The sequence below is a fragment of the Scyliorhinus canicula genome, chromosome 5, assembly GCF_902713615.1.
Source record: "Scyliorhinus canicula chromosome 5, sScyCan1.1, whole genome shotgun sequence".
Taxonomy (NCBI): Eukaryota; Metazoa; Chordata; class Chondrichthyes; order Carcharhiniformes; family Scyliorhinidae; genus Scyliorhinus; species Scyliorhinus canicula.
The window spans coordinates 54,540,665-54,559,538 of NC_052150.1; the positions used below are offsets into that span (position 1 = coordinate 54,540,665).

The 18,874-nt window shown below is 42.3% G+C and overlaps 1 protein-coding gene across 1 annotated transcript in view; it reads right to left on the bottom strand.

The window, feature by feature from the left end:
- Positions 1-3,211: 3,211 nt before the first annotated feature.
- nedd9 (neural precursor cell expressed, developmentally down-regulated 9) overlaps positions 3,212-18,874 on the bottom strand; it is a 75,422-nt gene continuing 59,759 nt past the window's right edge. The window contains exons 4-7 of the mRNA XM_038797098.1: positions 13,348-13,464; positions 8,708-9,961; positions 7,097-7,186; positions 3,212-6,086 (exon numbers count right to left, since the gene is read on the bottom strand). Of these exons, the coding sequence (XP_038653026.1) occupies positions 5,577-6,086; positions 7,097-7,186; positions 8,708-9,961; positions 13,348-13,464 (1,971 nt within the window). The 3' untranslated portion in view covers positions 3,212-5,576. The remainder of the gene's footprint in view (positions 6,087-7,096; positions 7,187-8,707; positions 9,962-13,347; positions 13,465-18,874) is intronic.

Consider the following 18,874-nt stretch of genomic DNA (forward strand, 5'->3'; position numbering starts at 1 on the left):
AAATCAAGAGGTTTGTCCTCAATCTTGCCATGCTAAGTCTTCAAATGCCGTTGAAATTTAAGAGTTCTGAACTCTCATTTGCCAGCACTTCCCTGCATATAACACACATGGGCTTTGCATTCTGATTTGCTTTGGCACAATTAACAAAGCCATACATCAAGAAATCATATTTGTGCGGCTTTTTTCCCAATTTCACTTTTTTCTTTGTTAGCTGTTCACTAGATGGCCTGGAGGTCTGGACACAGCTCACACCAGCACTGCTTTGTCCTGTCATTGGACTCTCCTGTGCAGCTCTCTCCAGCAGATTCAGTTGTAAGATCCTGGCCTGTTTGTGTCTCTGGCCCTGTCTTCCTTATTACAAAATGACCCATCCTCAGTTCTTCACACAGTCCTGTTGCTTGCTTAATGGCAACTACAAAATGGAGGAATCTCACCTCCGTAATTTCATGCCCAAAGCAGAAACATACTGGACGCGTGACCTGTTCTCTGCCACCGCTTCTGGCGGGAAGGCTCCATCATTTAAAGGCCAGTCACAGCCGACCTTCTCAACGTAAAAGCCGGTTGCGGCTGTTGAGCGCTTCTTCTGCGATCAGGGACAATCGCTCCGTGACCTTCCTGACATTTGCCCGCGACCCACCCACAGGTCGCGACCCTGAGTTTGAAATACCCTGTTCTAGGAAATAGACATTTAGTCAACAGCAGTCCTTTGGAAACAAAGGCATTATTCAATCCACAAAAGCACTCAGATAAACCTTAGATGCCCAATTTTGTGTAGTCTTTTTCTGTTTAATTTCTTCTTAAGATATAATTTTAAAAGTGTATAATATCTTCCGTCCTGTACTGGGCATGACACTGCATTGGACCCAGCTGTGTTTGTTGACCCCATACCTGGTACCTTCATTTCAATATCCATCCAGAGTTCCTTGGTGGGAGGGTCCTGATGCATCACCTGCCATTCCTGGGGAGCCCTGAGAACCTGAACACTGATACATGGGGCCACCCTTTGTCTGTTCAGAGACCTGTGCCAGTTGGTAATTTTCTTCTCGATGCTGATCACAGATCAGGATGCACTGATGAGACAGGTGCAAGCAATGGGCTGGGGGAACCGCTGAAGAACAAAAGGTTGAAGGTGGATATTTGGAGAATGATGTTCGGTTTCAGCTGAAGGTGGAGGATTTGCTTAGGAGTGGAATTCCTCTTTGCCTCTGCAGCTGGCCTGTAGACACTGCAGGCAGGCCCAGATGCGGTTTAAAAATAGCATCCACATCCTCGATCCCATCAACTGATGGTGGACTCAGACTTCCTTCCAACGCTGGCAACATAACTGTCTGGGCTCCATGCCTCTACTACATTTATTGGCTGGCTGCCACAAATCACAGTAGGCCAACCATTCCCGCCGTCATTGGCAATGCTACCCACTCCCGATTCCACCATTGGGACCTTCATTAGGGCAACTGAATTCCCCCTGATATCTCCTAGTGATTAAAATTGGATATTTGCATTTTTTCTGAATTCTTCCTTTTTTAAATTTTAAACTAGGTTTTTTAAAGGAAAACCTAGAAAACACCTGTTAAAATGAGTCCGGATTGGAACAAATAAGATGCTTTAATTAAAAACCTATGAACATGGAAAGCACCAGTTATGACCGGACTCATTTAATTTGATCCGTACAAAAGGTCTGTGTAGCAATACAAAATAATGAACACACCACACTTTCCCACATATACAAAGTAACCTAACCACTCCCTTGAGTGTTGTTCAAATTTGCCCTCATAGCCTTTTGTCTTTTTCCTCTTCCTAGATTATTAGTATGTTTTATATAATAAACAGGTTGGATAGATTATGATATAAACAATGGATTGTGATACTGTGTTTAAAGATTTATAGAATAGTATGATTTATGGAGTAGTTTGATTGTAGCGGAGTATGGAATTTGGTAGATTATATATAAGGTGTGGATCATAATCATTTACACTATTCCCTAAATTTAAACTATAATTTATGATTTGTATGTACTATAATTAATGTTCTGTTTCGGGCTGTGATTAATGGTACAAAGCATAGAGTTATGGTCGGTGTGGATAATAATCAACATAATCTTTCTTAGTATCACAAGTAGGCTTACATTAACACTGCAATGAATTACTCTGAAAATCCCCAAGTTGTCACACTCTGGGCCCTGTTCGGGTACACAGAAGGAGAATTCAGAATGTCCAATTCACATAACAGCACGTCTTTTGGGAGGAAACCAGAACACCCGGAGGAAACCCATGCAGACACAGGGAGAACGTGCAGAATCAGCACAGACAGTGGCCCAAGCCGGGAATTGAACCCGGGTCTCTGGCACTGTGAAGCAACAGTGTTAACCCCCTGTGCTACTGAGCCGCCCATAGTGGTATAGCTCAATATAAATTATGTTAAAGTATAAATTACAGGACAGATGAAATATAAATTGTGCAGATTATGGATTATAGGTTATAAATTATTTTACAGTATTACACAATGATTTTACATATGAATTAATTATCGTGGTAAATATTACAGGTATGGCACTATGTGGTTTATGCTTTGGGATGGAATAATGTGCAAATTATAGCAATGACAGGTTTTGCTACAATAGAGTATGGTACAGATTTAAATGTATAATCAGTAATGTAAAGATTATGAAGTATGTTACAGTATCTGCAGATCATGATATAACAGTACAAAATCATAGTATAGGTATGGATCAGTGTAGGCTATATCGTTAACACCCTGAGGTACCAATAAGGTACTGGATATCATGTGCCGCCTTATTGACAGATTAGTGCTTCTCCCCTTCCGGAGGGCATTAACGTATGCTAGCTGCACTCCCCGAGCCAGTGTAATCTGAGTGTGGCTATGTCTCTCAAATGGCCAAACATCAGATTATTGCCTATTTCCCTCATATCTAGTAAGCAACATACAAAAAGTACCAGGCCATGGATGGGTTCTCAAGTGCATCCATTAGGGGCAGCTTCACCTCACCAGCAGGGAACTTCGGAGCAGCAACAGTGCGCAATTGATATTTTCATGTATGTGTTGGAGGTAGCAGTGCCAGTGGGTACTCGATTACTTACCACATTCTATTCAGTTAAATTAAAATAAAACTTGGGAGGTAGAATAGTTTTGGTCAGGTATAGCTTCCATTTTAGTGACTCAGTAAGTTGTGAAAAATAAAACAAACATTTTCTAAAACCTTATCAAAAACGTTTAATTTTTTCAGCAGATATATTGAAATTTTTTATTTTTACAGAATAATGTGACTGAATGAACTATGTAACATTCAGAAAAGTTTAATTAAAGTACATTTCCAGTTCCGGCAATGTTAGACACAGGTTACAAGAGAGTCTGAACTTTTACTTTCTTACTGCACATTCGCCTTATAGATTTCAGTCGTCATATGACCACACAAGTGGAAGACATTAATATGAATGAAACCATGTTTTCATTCATAAAGCAATGAAATCTGCAGTGAATAATTCAAAATTCTCTAAACTTAATGATAGTGATCAATGGCACTACTTGGATTTTGACATGGTTTTTGATTTCTGTATGTAGTCAGCTACAGACAAATTTCCTGATCATTACAATATGCACCTTAATGTAACAACGTGGCACATTTCATAACAAATCGATTATATCAGCTATCAGTTGTATCACTTTACAACATCCTGGAACTACCCAATAGGGCTGTGGAAGTACCGCACAGACCAACGGTTCAAGAAGGCAATTTACCACCACCTTCTCAAGGATAACTCTGGATGGGGAAAAAAATGACAGTCCACATCCTGAGAATTAATATGACAAATAAGAAAGTGTGCAATCAGTTGGGGAAGGCTGATTTGGTGGGTACAAGACCATTGCTATTCACATTATCAAATGGAGCCAGCTGGTGGTAATCCTTGTAGAGTTCCATCATGGAATCTTAATCTAGTGTATGAAAGTAGGGGTGTCCAATCTTGGTCATGTGGGTCATATAAATGTCCAACAATATGATTCATTTAGCTTGCAAATATCGCAAATTTTAGTCCTAAAAATCCATATGTTCTGATACAGGATTTAATCATCAATAAGGCAAAAAAAAATTTAAGAACTGCACTTTCCAAATTGCTGGCGACAACATTCAAATAGGACAAACCAACAAATAAGAAATATCAGCATAAATTAGATGCGCGTCATCTACGCTTTGCAGGTGCATGAGCCAGCATTTTTGAACTGCCCTGTGTTAAACTGTACTCACTGACTCCTGTTCAACATCCAGAATCGGCACTCACTTGATAATTAGCACAGATATTTGTAGAGTGTTCTATGTAGTGAATATAGTTTGATCTGACAATGTTGGGACAGAATAAATAAGGGAATATGGCAAGGATGGTTAAAACAGGGGGAAAAAAAACATACAGTACAGGTTAAAAACTAAAATTCAAAGATATGGTAGGAAATGACCTATCGGTTTCATGATATTATGCAGAAGGATTGGGATTTATCATTGCATCTCAACGTCAATGTAGTTCTCAAATTTGTACTTTTGCTCGTCCAATGATAGTAAAAGTGTGAGCAAGACTACCACATTTCCAATATATTCCTCTGATGACAGCGTAGACGGTAAATTAGAAATATAATTGATGATTGCCAGTGGGGAGTTGCTCTCACAGGGAGCCTGTGACAGGCAGCCATGATTTTCTTTCAATACATTTTGTGCTGCATAAAACAATCAGTGTCTTCATTTTGCTCTCTGTGAATTCAGCTCCCCTCTGGAGCAAAGGATTGTGACATCAGTCCTGTACATTGTTCTTAGTTTAATGAATGGCCACAACACAGTCATTTCTAAAGTACAGGAGAGGCAAAACCATCTTCAGATGAACTAACTCCGTTAAAATCACTGCCTCACTCAGCTGGAGAAAATCCCTTTCAGCAATGACTTTTTTTTCTGCGTTCATCCATTTAAAAAAAATAAATTTAAAGTACCCAATTTATTTTTTCCAATTCAGGGGCAATTTAGCGTGGCCAATCCACCTATCCTGCACATCTTTGGGTTGTGAGGGTGAAACCCCATGCAAACACGGGGAGAATGTGCAAACTCCACACGGACAGTGACGCAGAGCCGGGATCGAAACTGGGACCTCGGCACCATGGCTAACCACTGTGCCACCCGCGTTTATACATTTTAATGCTCCAATAAATATGTACAGTTATAAACAAAGCCACAACTTTGAGTTTGACTGCTACCGAAATGTAAAGTTGCTAAAAAAAGCACATGATACAAAAGGTACTTCACAGTGCAGGGTTAAATAGTTAACAATGGGTTTGTGTGATTATACTAAGTGAGCTGTGTAGTTTAGAGAACATTCAAATCTAGAAACTCGAGCATCATAGCATCTGAAGAATGAAAATTGTTTCAATGAAGCATTGAGCATGAAAAATATAGCAAAAATACAGTGATATAAAAAAACACTACATAAAAACAGAGCATTCAAGAGCATGTCCTTATAATACAATATATTGTTTCTTTTAGGAATTGCCTTTGTCATTCAGAATTTAACAATAATGTCTCTTCATAAAGATGCCAGTTGCAGTAGCAGGACTTTAAACTGATGAGAGTGATAGGAGAGTTCCGTGACCTTGTCCACCATCTCCTGCACTGCTGCTATGCTGGGATATTGTAAGGCAGCTGTCTTGGTTGCCATGACAATGCTTTTAAGAAGTTCACAAAGCAGATTACTGTAGTTTAATACTTTATTCCGAACATCCTGGGCCATAGCTTGTCTTGATAATGTGTCCCCTATAAATACAAGTTTGTGGGCGCTGAGGATAATGAATTTACTGTGAGCCACAAAGATTCTGGGTGGCTGTCCGCCGCTGATAGAATTGAAGAAGGCATCAATGGCGTTCAGAAGTGTTACGAAATGAGTCTCACACTGTTCAGAGTAGAAGAAGAGAAGCTGCTTATCTTGAGAACTGAGACTGCTGCTCTTTTGAGGAATGTGCTGCGGTGCTTTCCAGTTTGAGAGGTCGTTTTCCACTGGCTTTGCGACTTCTTTCTCCAGCTCTTGGAACTGGTTTAACTGGAAAAAATAGAAAAGTAAATCATTTCCTTAAAAATCAATTAAAACCAATTTGAACAGAATTTTCCTGCTCCCAACGTTTGCAATTTCCAAATTCCACAAGTGAAAACTGTTCACCTAAGTACAGCAAAAATTAATTTGTTTTACTCTCCTCCCAAACCAAAAACTGAGATTTCCCTCCAGATGTGTCCTCACATCAAAACTAGAGTGCAACTTCCAGCTGGATATTAGTGACCACAATTAGATATAATCACTTCTACCGAATCAATGTTGACATGCTTTTAACGTAAAAGAAAAAGAGAGGACAAGGAAAAATACCAACGTGTTAAAAATGACAAAATATTTTTTAATTCTATTAAAATTAATATTCATGCCAGATCATAGAACTGTCTCTTATATTTCAGTTGAGAAGGGAAAATATTCATGACATTTTTGTGCATGTCAAGCCAGCCACTGAAAGCATTAAAAGGACAATAGAAATTCCAAAGGCAATGCTGAAAAATGTTTACTGCTAAATGCCTCCATCAGAGTAGAAAGATTTATGGCCCTGTGATGGTAAAACTTGATTACAGCTCGGCAATGCAAGTGAGATTCCCATTTTCAACTAACATTTGCACCTCACTTTGTATTGGTAGGTTGGAAATGAGTGAGGATTTCATCTGGAGAAGAAATGAGTCAAATTTCATCTGGAGAAGAGAATCCTTTCCAAAATTACTTGAGAGAGTCTCACTTGTGTTAATGTAGAACCAAGAGACTATGAAAAATTAACTTTTTACACATTTTGCTGTCTTACATTACCACATCAATATTTGATATATTCATGCTAGTATCTTGTCAGTCAATATGCATTTAAAGTAAATACATGTTGAATGGCAGTCGTGGTTAATCAATATGATTAAACCTTCACATAACTATTTGAAGAATGTTCGAAGGGAGTCAAACTTCTTGTTGACGTAATCAAGTCTTTCAGGCCACTAACTGACAAAATATGCACACACAACAAAACATACTTGATGTTGCTCCAGCTGCACTTTGTTCTGTTTGACAATGTTTTCTTTTTCCAGGAGTTCTTTTTGTTGCTTCTCGAATTCATCTTTCCCCTTAAATGTTTAAAAACACAAAGTCAACCGACATGACCGAGTTATTTTCAAAAATTACACACTCTGCGATTCGGCAGTTGGAGATTCGCAGTCTTTGCATTCATGATTTTGAATACACCCTCATGAGGAGTGCCAGATTACAGAAGTGTCCCTTATATTTCAGTTGAGAAGGGAAAATACTATTCGCATTTCTTTACAGGTCAAGCCAACCACTAAAAGCATTAAATGGGCAATGTAACTTAAAATAACAACGCTGAAAAATGTGCATGACCAAGTGCTTTCATCAGAGTAGAAAGATTTTTGCATTTGGATAATTACAAAAAGCTACAAGATTGTAATTCCAAATGCTTTTCATACATTTCTTAACTTAAACATGAGGAAGGGAAAATGCATAGGATTACATGAGATATTAGGCCAGACACCTAGCTTCCCCTTAAGTGTATCTACACTATCTGCTTCGACCTCACCTTGTGGTAGGGAGTTTCGATTCCAAAATCCAACAGTGAATAAGTTGTAAAAAGCAGTGGCCCCAGCCTGTGCAATACCAATTCCCACCTTCTGCCACTCTGATCAACTTACACTTTGGGTTAATACATTTATTCTTAATACGCCAGTGGATTTCTTAGCTACCACCTTAATTTGAAGGCCTGTAGATAGTTCTTCCCTACAAGTGGAAAGATTCAGTATGCACCATATTAAAACTAACAAAACCTTTCATTTTCCAGCACTCAAATTAGATTACCCCAGAGCCCCCTCCTTTCAAGATGAGATCTGGGGGTGAATTTAATGCTCCCGTTTTCTGCGGGCAGGAGCAGAGAATCTTGTGAGAGGCCTAAAACGCGATGTATAGTGGCAGGGTTTCCCACTGCGATTGTCCCCACCCCCCACCAATGAGGAATGAGAATCCCGACATTCAACCTTGGACTCCCATTAGACATAGAACATAGAACAGTACAGCACAGAACAGGCCCTTCGGCCCTCGATGTTGTGCCGAGCAATGATCACCCTACTTAAACCCACGTAACCCGTAACTCAACAATCCCCCCATTAACCTTACACTATGGGCAATTTAGCATGGCCAATCCACCTAACCCGCACATCTTTGGACTGTGGGAGGAAACCGGAGCACCCGGAGGAAACCCACGCACACACGGGGAGGACGTGCAGACTCCACACAGACAGTGACCCAGCCGGGAATCGAACCTGGGACCCTGGAGCTGTGAAGCATTGATGCTAACCACCATGCTACCGTGAGGCCCTTAACTATGTTTACATCTGATTTTCGACCCTCTACACCTCATAAACTGCCCCCTCTCCCATTACATAATCCATTCATGTGAATCAAGACATGTCTCCCACAGTGTGTACCTGCCAGAGGGGTTCGGGTGTGATAGATTGGGGAGGGGAGGCAAGGGGGGGAAGAGGGTCATACCTAGACACTGTCTGAGCTAGTGCTCCATCTGTGGGGTGGATGTTGCTAGGGGCGATAATTCAATTCAAAAGGGCAGAACTAATACAAACCTGCAAATGGACATAATCATAGTCTTCCATCCAACTTTTATCTATGGTTTCTTTGCCTTTAATATGATCCTGATGGTCCAACTGTGGTGGGCTATGCAGAGGCTTTATCTGAATCAGTGTCTTATCTCCATGTGAATGGAGCTGATTACAGTTTGTAGTAATGATGTCGCCAACAGTCCCCTGGTTTATTTCATGGACAGTCTCAAGGTTTGTAATTCCAACACCTTGTTTGAATATAAGTTCTGCATGTGTGCTGATAGAAGATGCTAACTGCTTAACATCATCTGGTATAGTCTTTGTCACCATGACAAAACGGTCTAAGTCATCACATTTATTATGAGACCTGTTAACCACCAAGATGTTCAAGGACCAGTGATTGTTATCCAGTGCCTGGCTGGTATGGACTAAAATCTGGTAAGAGTCATCCAAACGCTGTAGCTGCTTTCTGAGTTTGTTGTGAAGACTGATATCTGATAAACCTGATGCATTGGCGACAGCTCCTTGGGCAAATCCAAGGAAGCCCAGTAAGGAATGCATTACTTTGTCAACATTGGCATGTATTCCATTGAGGTTTTTTTCCATTACCTCATAAGATCTCCAGTTAGGAATGATAAAAGCTACAAGCTCCTTTATGGATGTATCCACGCTCTGCTGCAGTTGAGTCAGTTTCTCAAAGGCAGAGTCTAGATCAAGCAGTAACTTCTTCTCTGGCAGTGGTGAGGCTGAAATAGAAGACTCCTTCGATGTGGTCGAAGATGTAGACATGTTACTCCGGGTACTACCTGTGCTAGAGAAGGACAAACGGTTCATTCCATCAGTCATATCCTGTGCCACCTTCAAATCTTGTGAAACCTGTGGTGGAACATCATATATTGCATTCTCCACTGCTGGTGTCGCTCGGTCAAAGTTTTGAAAGCCTCGAGGAATATCGTAGATGTCTTTTTGTGGAGACTGTTGGTGGGTTGGTGGAATATCATAAATGCTCTGTTTTTTTGAAACCAACTCCGAGTTAACCACTGTTGGTGGGACATCATAAATAGACTGTTTCAGAGAACTGATCCCACCTCCTGGATGAGCCAAGTTCAGTTTTAAAAGTGGCTTTACAGTGGTTGGAGGGATGTCATATAACCCTTCAGATTTTTGACTTATAAATGGATCTATGAAGTGTCTCATTGGTGGTGGGAAGTCATAAGTAGCTTCTCTGTCATAACTGCCAACTGCTTCCTTGAAAGAAGTGGGTGGAATATCATAAACCTACAAATAAATTGTAAAAATAATTAGACACTAATTTTTGATACAGAGCTTTCGAATACTTTTTAACACCATTACTTTTTAACACCATTATTGACATTCAGGGCACTATCCACCCTGCTCCCAGATCCACTTGGCTCGCAACACCTCACGAGGTCCAACGTGAATCGTGGGCGGCACAGTGGTTAGCACAGTTGCTTCACAGCTCCACGATCCCAGGTTCAATTCCCGGCTTGGGTCACTGCCTGTGCTGAGTTTGCACATTCTCCGCTTCTCTGCGTGGGTTTCCTCCGGGTGCTCCGGTTTCCTCCCATAGTCCAAAGATGTGCAGGTTAGGTGGATTGGTCTTAGTGTCCAAAAAGGTTGGGTGAGGTTATGGGGTTAGGGTGGAGCTGTGGGGTTAAGTAGGGTGCTCTTTCCAAGGGTCAGTGCAGAATCGATGGGCTGAATGGGCTCCTTCCGCACTCTAAATGCAATGATTCTATGACATTGCATGTTAAGTAATGAGACATTCCAATTAGTTGTCTAATTTATGTTAAGTATCCAATAATTGACACTGATTATGTAAAGGGACTTCAGATGGCCTTTGTGTCAGGTGATGTGAAGATAGTTTTGTGCAGGGTCTGTTAAAGTGGAATAAAGGTGTTTGTAACAGGAGCAGCACCTTTGACTCTTTATACAACAGCATCTAAACAAATGGTTGCAGAGGATGGTTGCTGTGCAAATGTGAAGGGTTGAAAGATATAACTTTTCCAGACCAAACCAAGGATTGAGTGAGATGAAGAAAAAAGATTTATGGCTGAACTGAGGATAAACATGGTCGGATTTTGATAGGTTCTGGAAAATAGAGGATTTATCCATGGAAGACTATATAATGGAATTCGGCAGACTATACAAAAGGCTGCAGAAACACAACCTGGAATTTCCACAGTCTGTGCTGGCCTTTAAATTACTTGACTGTGCTAGAGTGAGCAACATAGATAGGCTCCTGGCTTTGACAGTTCAGTTAATCATAGAATTTACAGTGAAGAAGGAGGCCATTCGGCCCATCGAGTCTGCACCGGCTCTTGGTAAGAGCACCCTACCCAAGGTCAACACCTCCACCCTATCCCCATAACCCAGTAACCCCACCCAACACTAAGGGCAATTTTGGACACTCAGGGCAATTTTTCATGGCCAATCCACCTAACCCACACATCCTTGGACAGTGGGAGGAAACCGGAGCACCCGGAGGAAACCCACGCACACAAGGGGAGGACGTGCAGACTCCGCACAGACAGTGACCCAGCCGGGAATCGAACCTGGGACCCTGGAGCTGTGAAGCAATTGTGCTATCCACAATGCTACCATGCTGCCCTTGAATAGGATAAGGATACCTTATTCGATCAGATGACAGAAGCTTTAAAAAAAGTTTCTGGGGCAACATTTGATTCCGATTGCTCTGATGACCCAAATAGGTCAGTCTGCAATAAAGCAGAATATGGAAGATACACTACAAACAGGACGGCTACAAACAGGTTCCAAGACTATAGAAGGAGTTCGGGACCCGGAAATTATGAAGACAGAAACTCAGTTAGAACCAACAATAGGAAGACAAACCCCAGAAATGCATGGGGTATGATAAATCGATGTTTTCGATGTGACTCTCAATACCATTATGCTTTCAACTGCACAACACGTTATAATAGTGTTTGAAGCCACACACGAAATGGAAGAGTCAGAAGAGGAAAAAGATAGTGACCAGAAAGAAGGCATTGTCCTATTAACAAGCAGTTTTAATCCGGTAATGAGGGTGTTGGTTGCAGAATCCTTCAATTGTGCTGTATTGAACAGTGGCTGCACATCTACTGTGTGTGGACTTGACTGGTTAAAATGTCACCTGGACTCCTTGAATGCTGAAAATCGTAACAAGGTTAAGGAATTTGAAAGTTCCACAAGTTTCAGGTTTGGGGATGATAATACTCTGAAGTCGCTGAAAAGAGTGGTGATCCCTTGCAATATTACTGGAGTGAATCATTTCATTAGCACGGATGTTGTATCAAGTGAGATACCTTTGCTTCTGAGCAGACCGTCGATGAAGAAAGCACACATGAAACTGGATATAGAACAGGATAAGGAGACAGTTTTTGGAAAGACGGTGGACTTACAATTTAGGGACACTATTGTATTCCACTACTGAATATTTCCAGCTGTTAAGGATGTGTTAATGGCAGTTGAAAATGGGACTTTAGCTGATAAAAAGCTTGTTGTATTAAAACTGCATAGGCAATTTGCGCATCCGTCTCCTCGGAGGCTGAAAAATTTATTAAAGGATGCAGGGGTAAGGGATGACGACTATACTAAACTGATAGAACAGGTTAGTGATCGCTGTGAAGTCTGCAGGAAGTACAGAAGACACCAGCATGACACCAACTCTACCTTTGGCCAGAGATTTTAATGACATTGTGGCCATGGACCTTAAGATCTGGGATAAAGCCAATAATATATTTATTTTGCATTTTGTAGATTTAGCAACCAGATTTAGTCCATCAACGATTGTACAAAGTAACGAAAAGAGAGTAAATCTGGATCAAATCGTGGAAAAATGGATAGGGACAGAAATGGGCCCACCGGCAAAATTCCTTACGGACAATGGGATGCAGTACCTTTGACTCTTTATACAACAGGAGCTAAGCGTCTAACATTGCCACGCTATGAATCCCACCCATTGTGGGCGGGACCACTTTTTGGCAAATCTGCATATTAGAGTTAGACAGTAAGTGCAGATTCCCGAGTTACCTGAAGCTTTGGGATTCATCTCCTTTGCCTCGGAGACCTCGGGTGAGCGTCGGGGGCTCGGAGATCAGGACACCATTTCAAAATGGCGTCACGATCTTTTGCGACACTGGGGAGTTCCGCCAGTGCACAAAATGGGGCTATGTGTGGCCTTGGCCACGCGTTTCCAGCTGAGGCCACTTGCACAACATGAGTCGCGTTGAGTAGCCACGTGTTTCTCAGCACTGAAAGTGCCAGGAAACACATGGCTAAACACGCTCGCGATGAGACTTTGCTCCCATTTGGGTGAATTGCGTTCTTTTTTTGGTTGAACTGAGAAGCCAATCCTTATTGAATAAATGTGAGCTTCTGATCCATCCTCTCAGTGTAATCGCCCTCAACCCGCAGTACAGGCAATGAGCAAACTTGTCAAAACAGTGACTGTTTGTGAAAAGAAAGGCATATTTAAAGGAATACAAACATTATTAATTTTTCCACAATCGGGGATCCAGTGCAGCACATTAAGGGTCAATGGACTCTGGGCAGCAGTGTATTTCAAACCCTTAATTAACAAAAAAGCCGTCAGTTTTAAAAACAGTCATGTTTTCTATATGTGATGTGCAGCAAATACTTACACTATGCTTCTCCTTCCCCAAAGAAGATGGGATATCATACAATCCTTTGGCTTTGAATTCGTCCAGTTGTGCCTGATGCATGGCTCCTTTTAGCATTCCAGGAGGGATATCATACAGCTGTTAAAGGCAAATTGGGGTTGGTCAGAACATATGCCAAACGCGATTCAAATATTAATTGATTTGAAGTGGCTAGGATTTGTAGCCATGTAAAATGGCCACCTGCAAAGGACCATGGGAATTGTGGTCAATTTGGGACACAGACAGGTACACAGCCTCTGTGTATCATGTAAAGAAACTAGACTTGCCTGAAACTTGCATCCATTGAGAATCAATTACCATTTTCCCCAAGACAATAGCATTTGCATTAAGGACCATCAACGATAGCAGACTAACTGGTGCCACCCCCCTTATTTGGAAGGGCCAACGTGCCCGGGACAATGATAGCTAGGACCCGCTCAGTCATCGAAGTATCCGTCCCCTAATTGGCTAAGATCGATGAGGGTGATTGAAACCCTATCGATCCATTGGACCTGGAGTAGGGACCGCCCAAAAGGGTGCGAAAGAGTTGAAGGATAAAAAGCCCTGCGCACTAGAGATTGTCTCTTTTGGGACTGGCCTGTGCATGGCCAACTGTAGCAGAACAGCCAAGTTCAAGGACCCGTGACCATTCCTGAAGGATGAGCCCAGCTGAGACGAACCCAACAACTTCCAACCGACCACGTGGACCCGGATAAAGGCCTTATCTCGCACAGTGCCGATCACTCGAAGTTAAGTAAAGGTCATCTTAGTTATTACGTGTAGTTTAGTACAGAGCCGCGTGTATTATTGCATAGAGATATAAGTCTTGTGTTATTAATAAACTGTGTTTTTGAGCGAACATACTGGTTGTGTGGTCATCTGGTCAATATAAGAAACAGCTTGTGGTTCACATAAAGGGTAACAGATTTTAAAATCTTTTCCCTACCGTTTTTCTTTGATTTTGCTTTCTATTACCCTGCTTCTTTCATAGGAAGCAGAGAGTAAGGCTAAATGGGTTATTTTCTGGTCGGTAAATTGTAACCAGTGCAGTGTCACAGCAGCAATCAGTGCTGGGACCTCGACTATTTACAGTCAATATCACTGTTTTGAATGAGGGGACCAAACGTATGGTATTTAAATTTGCAAAGATTACAAAGAATTACAAAGATTAGTAGGAAAGTAACTTTTCAAGAGGATAAGAGTCTTCAGAGGGATTTAGATGGGTAAAGAGAATGGCCAAAAAAATTGACAGATGGAGTATAATGTGGGTAATGTGAACTTGTCCACTTTGGCAGGAAGACTGGAGAAGCAGCAAATTATTTAAATAGAGAGGGAGTGATATTTATAGATTATAGAACATACAGTGCAGAAGGAGGCCATTCGGCCCATCGAGTCTGCACCGACCCACTTAAGCCCTCACTTCCACTCTATCCCCATAACCTAATAACCCCTCCTAACTGTTTTTGGACACTAAGGAGAATTTAATATGGCCAATCCACCTAACCTGCACGTCTTTGGACTGTGGGAGGAAACCGGAGCGCCCGGAGGAAACCCACGCAGACACGAGGAGAACGTGCAGACTTTGCACAGACAGTGACCCAGCGGGGAATCAAACCTGGGACCCTGGCACTTGTGCTACCGTGCCGGCTGTGTTGCACCTCAAAGGCAGTGGGCCGCCATGCGACTCGGCTGGTAAATCCCTCTTCCGGGATCTACCCAGCTCGCCATGCCTTGCGAGATCTAATGGGATCTCACGAGACGCTGCACTATGAATTCCATCTATTGTGGGAGGATCACTCTAATATAAACTCCCACATCTACCCAAGGCATTGGTATCGTTTAGTGGTGGTCTCCACAAACGAGGACCAGGCGGAATGGCACCTGTGGGGGTCTCCAAGGGGATTGAAGGCCTCCTGGTTCTTGCCGTTGCACAGGGTGGTACTGTTGGTGTCACTTAGGCACCTTGCTACTGCCACCCTCACAGTACTCTGGGTGCCAGCCTGGCATTTTTCTCCAGGACGGGGATCTGGCCCTCTCAGGGGAGAGTTCAGGCTTTGGGGGAGGGTGGCAGGCGGCTTCTGGGGATCACGAGATCAGGACACCATTTATAAATGGTGCCCCGATCTCCTTCTGCACTGAGGAGTTCTGACGAGTGGAGCTTCTCCATGCAGAAAATGGGATTAAATGCAGCTTCATTGGAGAGTTCCCCACTGAGGCCCCAAATATATCTGAATGGGAATAGAGTCCCGTTCAAAAGCGTGGGGTTTCTCGGCACATGGCGCCAAAAAACATCTGGCTAAACGCGCTCATTGTGGGACTCTGGTTGCCAGTCGGGTAGATTGTGCCCAGAGAGACTGCAGGACTTTCAGGTACAGAGGAACGTGGGAGTCCTGGTGCATGCATCATTAAATGCAGGTACAACGAGTCATTTGGAAGGCAAATGGAAAGTTGGCATTTATTGCAAGGGAATAGAGCATAAATGTAGGGACCTGGTGCTACAACTGTACAGGGACAGTGCCTTAGTAAGATCGCATCTGGAGTACTATGTACAATTTTGGTCTCCTTTCTTCAGAAAGGATATCATTGCATTAGAAGCAGCTCATAGAACGTAGAACATAGAAAATACAGCACAGAACAGGCCCTTTGGCCCACGATGTTGTGTAGAAAGTTCACTCGACTGAGCCCTGGGATGAAGGGATTTTCCTATGAGGAAGGGCTGAACAGTTCGGGCCTGTATCCACTGGAGTTAAGAAGAGTGAGAGGTGATCTTATTGAAACATATACAGTCCTGAGGGGACTTGACAGACTGGATGCTGGGAGGACGTTTCCCCTTGTGGCAGAGTTTAGAATGAGGGGACACAGTGTCCCTCATTTAAGACAGAGATGAGGAGAATTTGTTTCTCACCTGGGTGTCTTTGTTCATGAATCACTAAAAGTTAGAATGCAGAGTTTGCACATTCTCCCTGTGCTTGGGTGGGTTCCGCTCCCACAACCCAAAGATGTGCAGGGCAGGTGGACTGGCCAAGCTAAATTGTCCCTTAATTGGAAAAATTGAATTGGGTACTCTAAATTTATTTTTTTTTAATTTAAAAAAAGAATGCAAGTGGAGCAATCAAGTAGGAAGGCAAATGATATTTTGGCCTTCAACCCAAGAAGATTGGATGAAAGGAGTAAATATGCCTTGGTGCACTTGTTTCGAGCCTTGGTGAAGCCGCACTTGGAGTAGTGTGTATGATTTTGGACTCTTTATCCAAGGAATGATATACTTACCCTAGAGGGAATACAACAGAGCAGCACCAGGCTAATTCCTGCAATGGTGGGATTGTCTTATGGGAACAGTTTGAAGAAACTGGGCCTGTATTCTCTAGAGTTTCGAAGGATGAGGTGATCTCATTGACACTTACAAAATTCTTACTAAGTGTGATATGGTGGATGAGTCTAGAACCTCTGCTGAGTTTAGAACCAGAGGACACAGTCTCAGAACAAGAGGCCGGCCATTACCACAATGAAGTGGGATTTCTTCACTCAGAGCATGGTGAATCTATGGAATTCTCTACCCAGAGGGCTGCAAAAGCTCAATCATTTAGCGTTTCCAAGACAGAAATCAATAGGCTTCTGGATACTAATGTCATCAAGGGATATAGGGATAGGGCAGGAAAATGGCATTGAGAGCGAGGATCAGCCATGGTCTAATTGAGTGGTAGTGCAGGCTGTATGAGGATGAAAAGCTTACTCCTGCTCCCAATTCCTTGTGAAGCTGACCAATGCTCTTTTCCCTTTCACACAAACTATTGCTCCACGGCTAGCATTCTGCGCTACATTGTCACACCCATAAAATAAATAGATTTTAGAGTTGGGAGAGGATATGGAGGAGGGGTTCTGGTGTGAGGTGCTCCGGAGAGTGAATGCCTCCACCTCGTGGGGCTGATACAGCTGAAGGTGGTATACAGAGCACACCTCACGAGGATGAGCTGATTCTTTGAAGGAGTAGGAGATGTGTGTGAATATTGTGCGGGGGGGAGGGGGCGCTAATCACGTTCATATGTTTTGGTCCTGTCCAAATCTAGAGGTTTACTGGAAGGAGGTTTTTAGGGTAATTTCTAAAGTGGTGCATGTGAAACTGGACCCGGGCCCCTGGGAGGCCATATTCGGGGTGTCAGACCAGCCAGGGTTGGAAACGGGTGCGGAGGCAGATGTTGTAGCCTTCGCCTCGTTGATCGCCCAAGATTCTGATAGGTTGGAGAGCAGCCTCTCTACCCTATGCCCTGGCGTGGAGACCTGTTGGAATTCTTGACTCTTGAGAAGGTTAAGTTTGAACTGAGGGGAAGGATGGAGAGGTTCTACACTTCATGGGCATTATTCATTATGCACTTTCAAGAACTGGATAACATCGAACATTAGTTGGGTCGGGTGGGTGGGAGGGTTGGGGGGAAGGGGGCTGTGTGTGTTAATGGCGACTATGGGTGATACCCAATTCCTTTTTGCCATTTGTTTATCTGAACATGTGGTCTAATGTTTGGAGTTTGGTGGGAGGATGGGATCGTTGTTATTGATATGGGGATTGACATATTTGTTACTGATTATTGTTTATTGTTGGTGGGTGTAATTTGGGAGAAAATATGAAAATGGAGGCGAATAAAAAATGTAAAAAAAAATAAATAAATAGATTTTGCAACCATTGTTGTAAGCTTTCTGTCTTTTATAGTTGCCAATTTTAACTGGGTTACTGCATCCAGAGGAGCTTTTGAAATTGTGAATAAATGATGGGAGTGGAACCAACAGTTAAATGTTACAACAGTGACCACAATTTTAAAGAAAAGGTTTTAAACATTTGGGGTTATCCTGAGGATGGGAAAGCTGCTATTTAGATGCAAGTATTTTCTTTTCACTCAATGTTTGATTATGCATCATCAGTTTGAGTTCCTGGGACAGATATTCACAAGCTGGAAGAGTTCATCAGAGTATTAGGTGCAGTGGTTGGCTGATTGACGTTCTTGCTAATTATTTGGTCATTAAATACCCCGAAAGACGTGCTGTTAGGTAATTTGGACATTCTGAATTCTCCTTCCGTGTACCCAAACAGGCGCCAGAATGTGGCGACTAGGGGCTTTTCACAGTAACTTCATTGCAGTGTTAATGTAAACCTACTTGTGACAATAATAGATTATTATTATGAGGGAAAAGTAGATTGGCTCAGAATGGTCTGGGATAAATTTATTAAATCTATCCCTATATTTTGAATTGACACAGCTGGTCATGCCTAGCACAAAAGAAGATGGTGGTTGTTGTAGGAGTCATGATCTCAGTCCCAGATATTGCTACAGGAGTTTCTCAGAGTAGTATCCTAGGCATATTCACACTTCATTAATGATCTTCCTTATCATTAAGTCAGAAATGGGGTGTTCACTGATGACTGCACAATGTTCAGCATCATTCATGACTCCTCAGTTACTGAAGCAGTCTGTGTCCATATGCAACAAGATATGGACAACATTCAGACTTGAGCTGA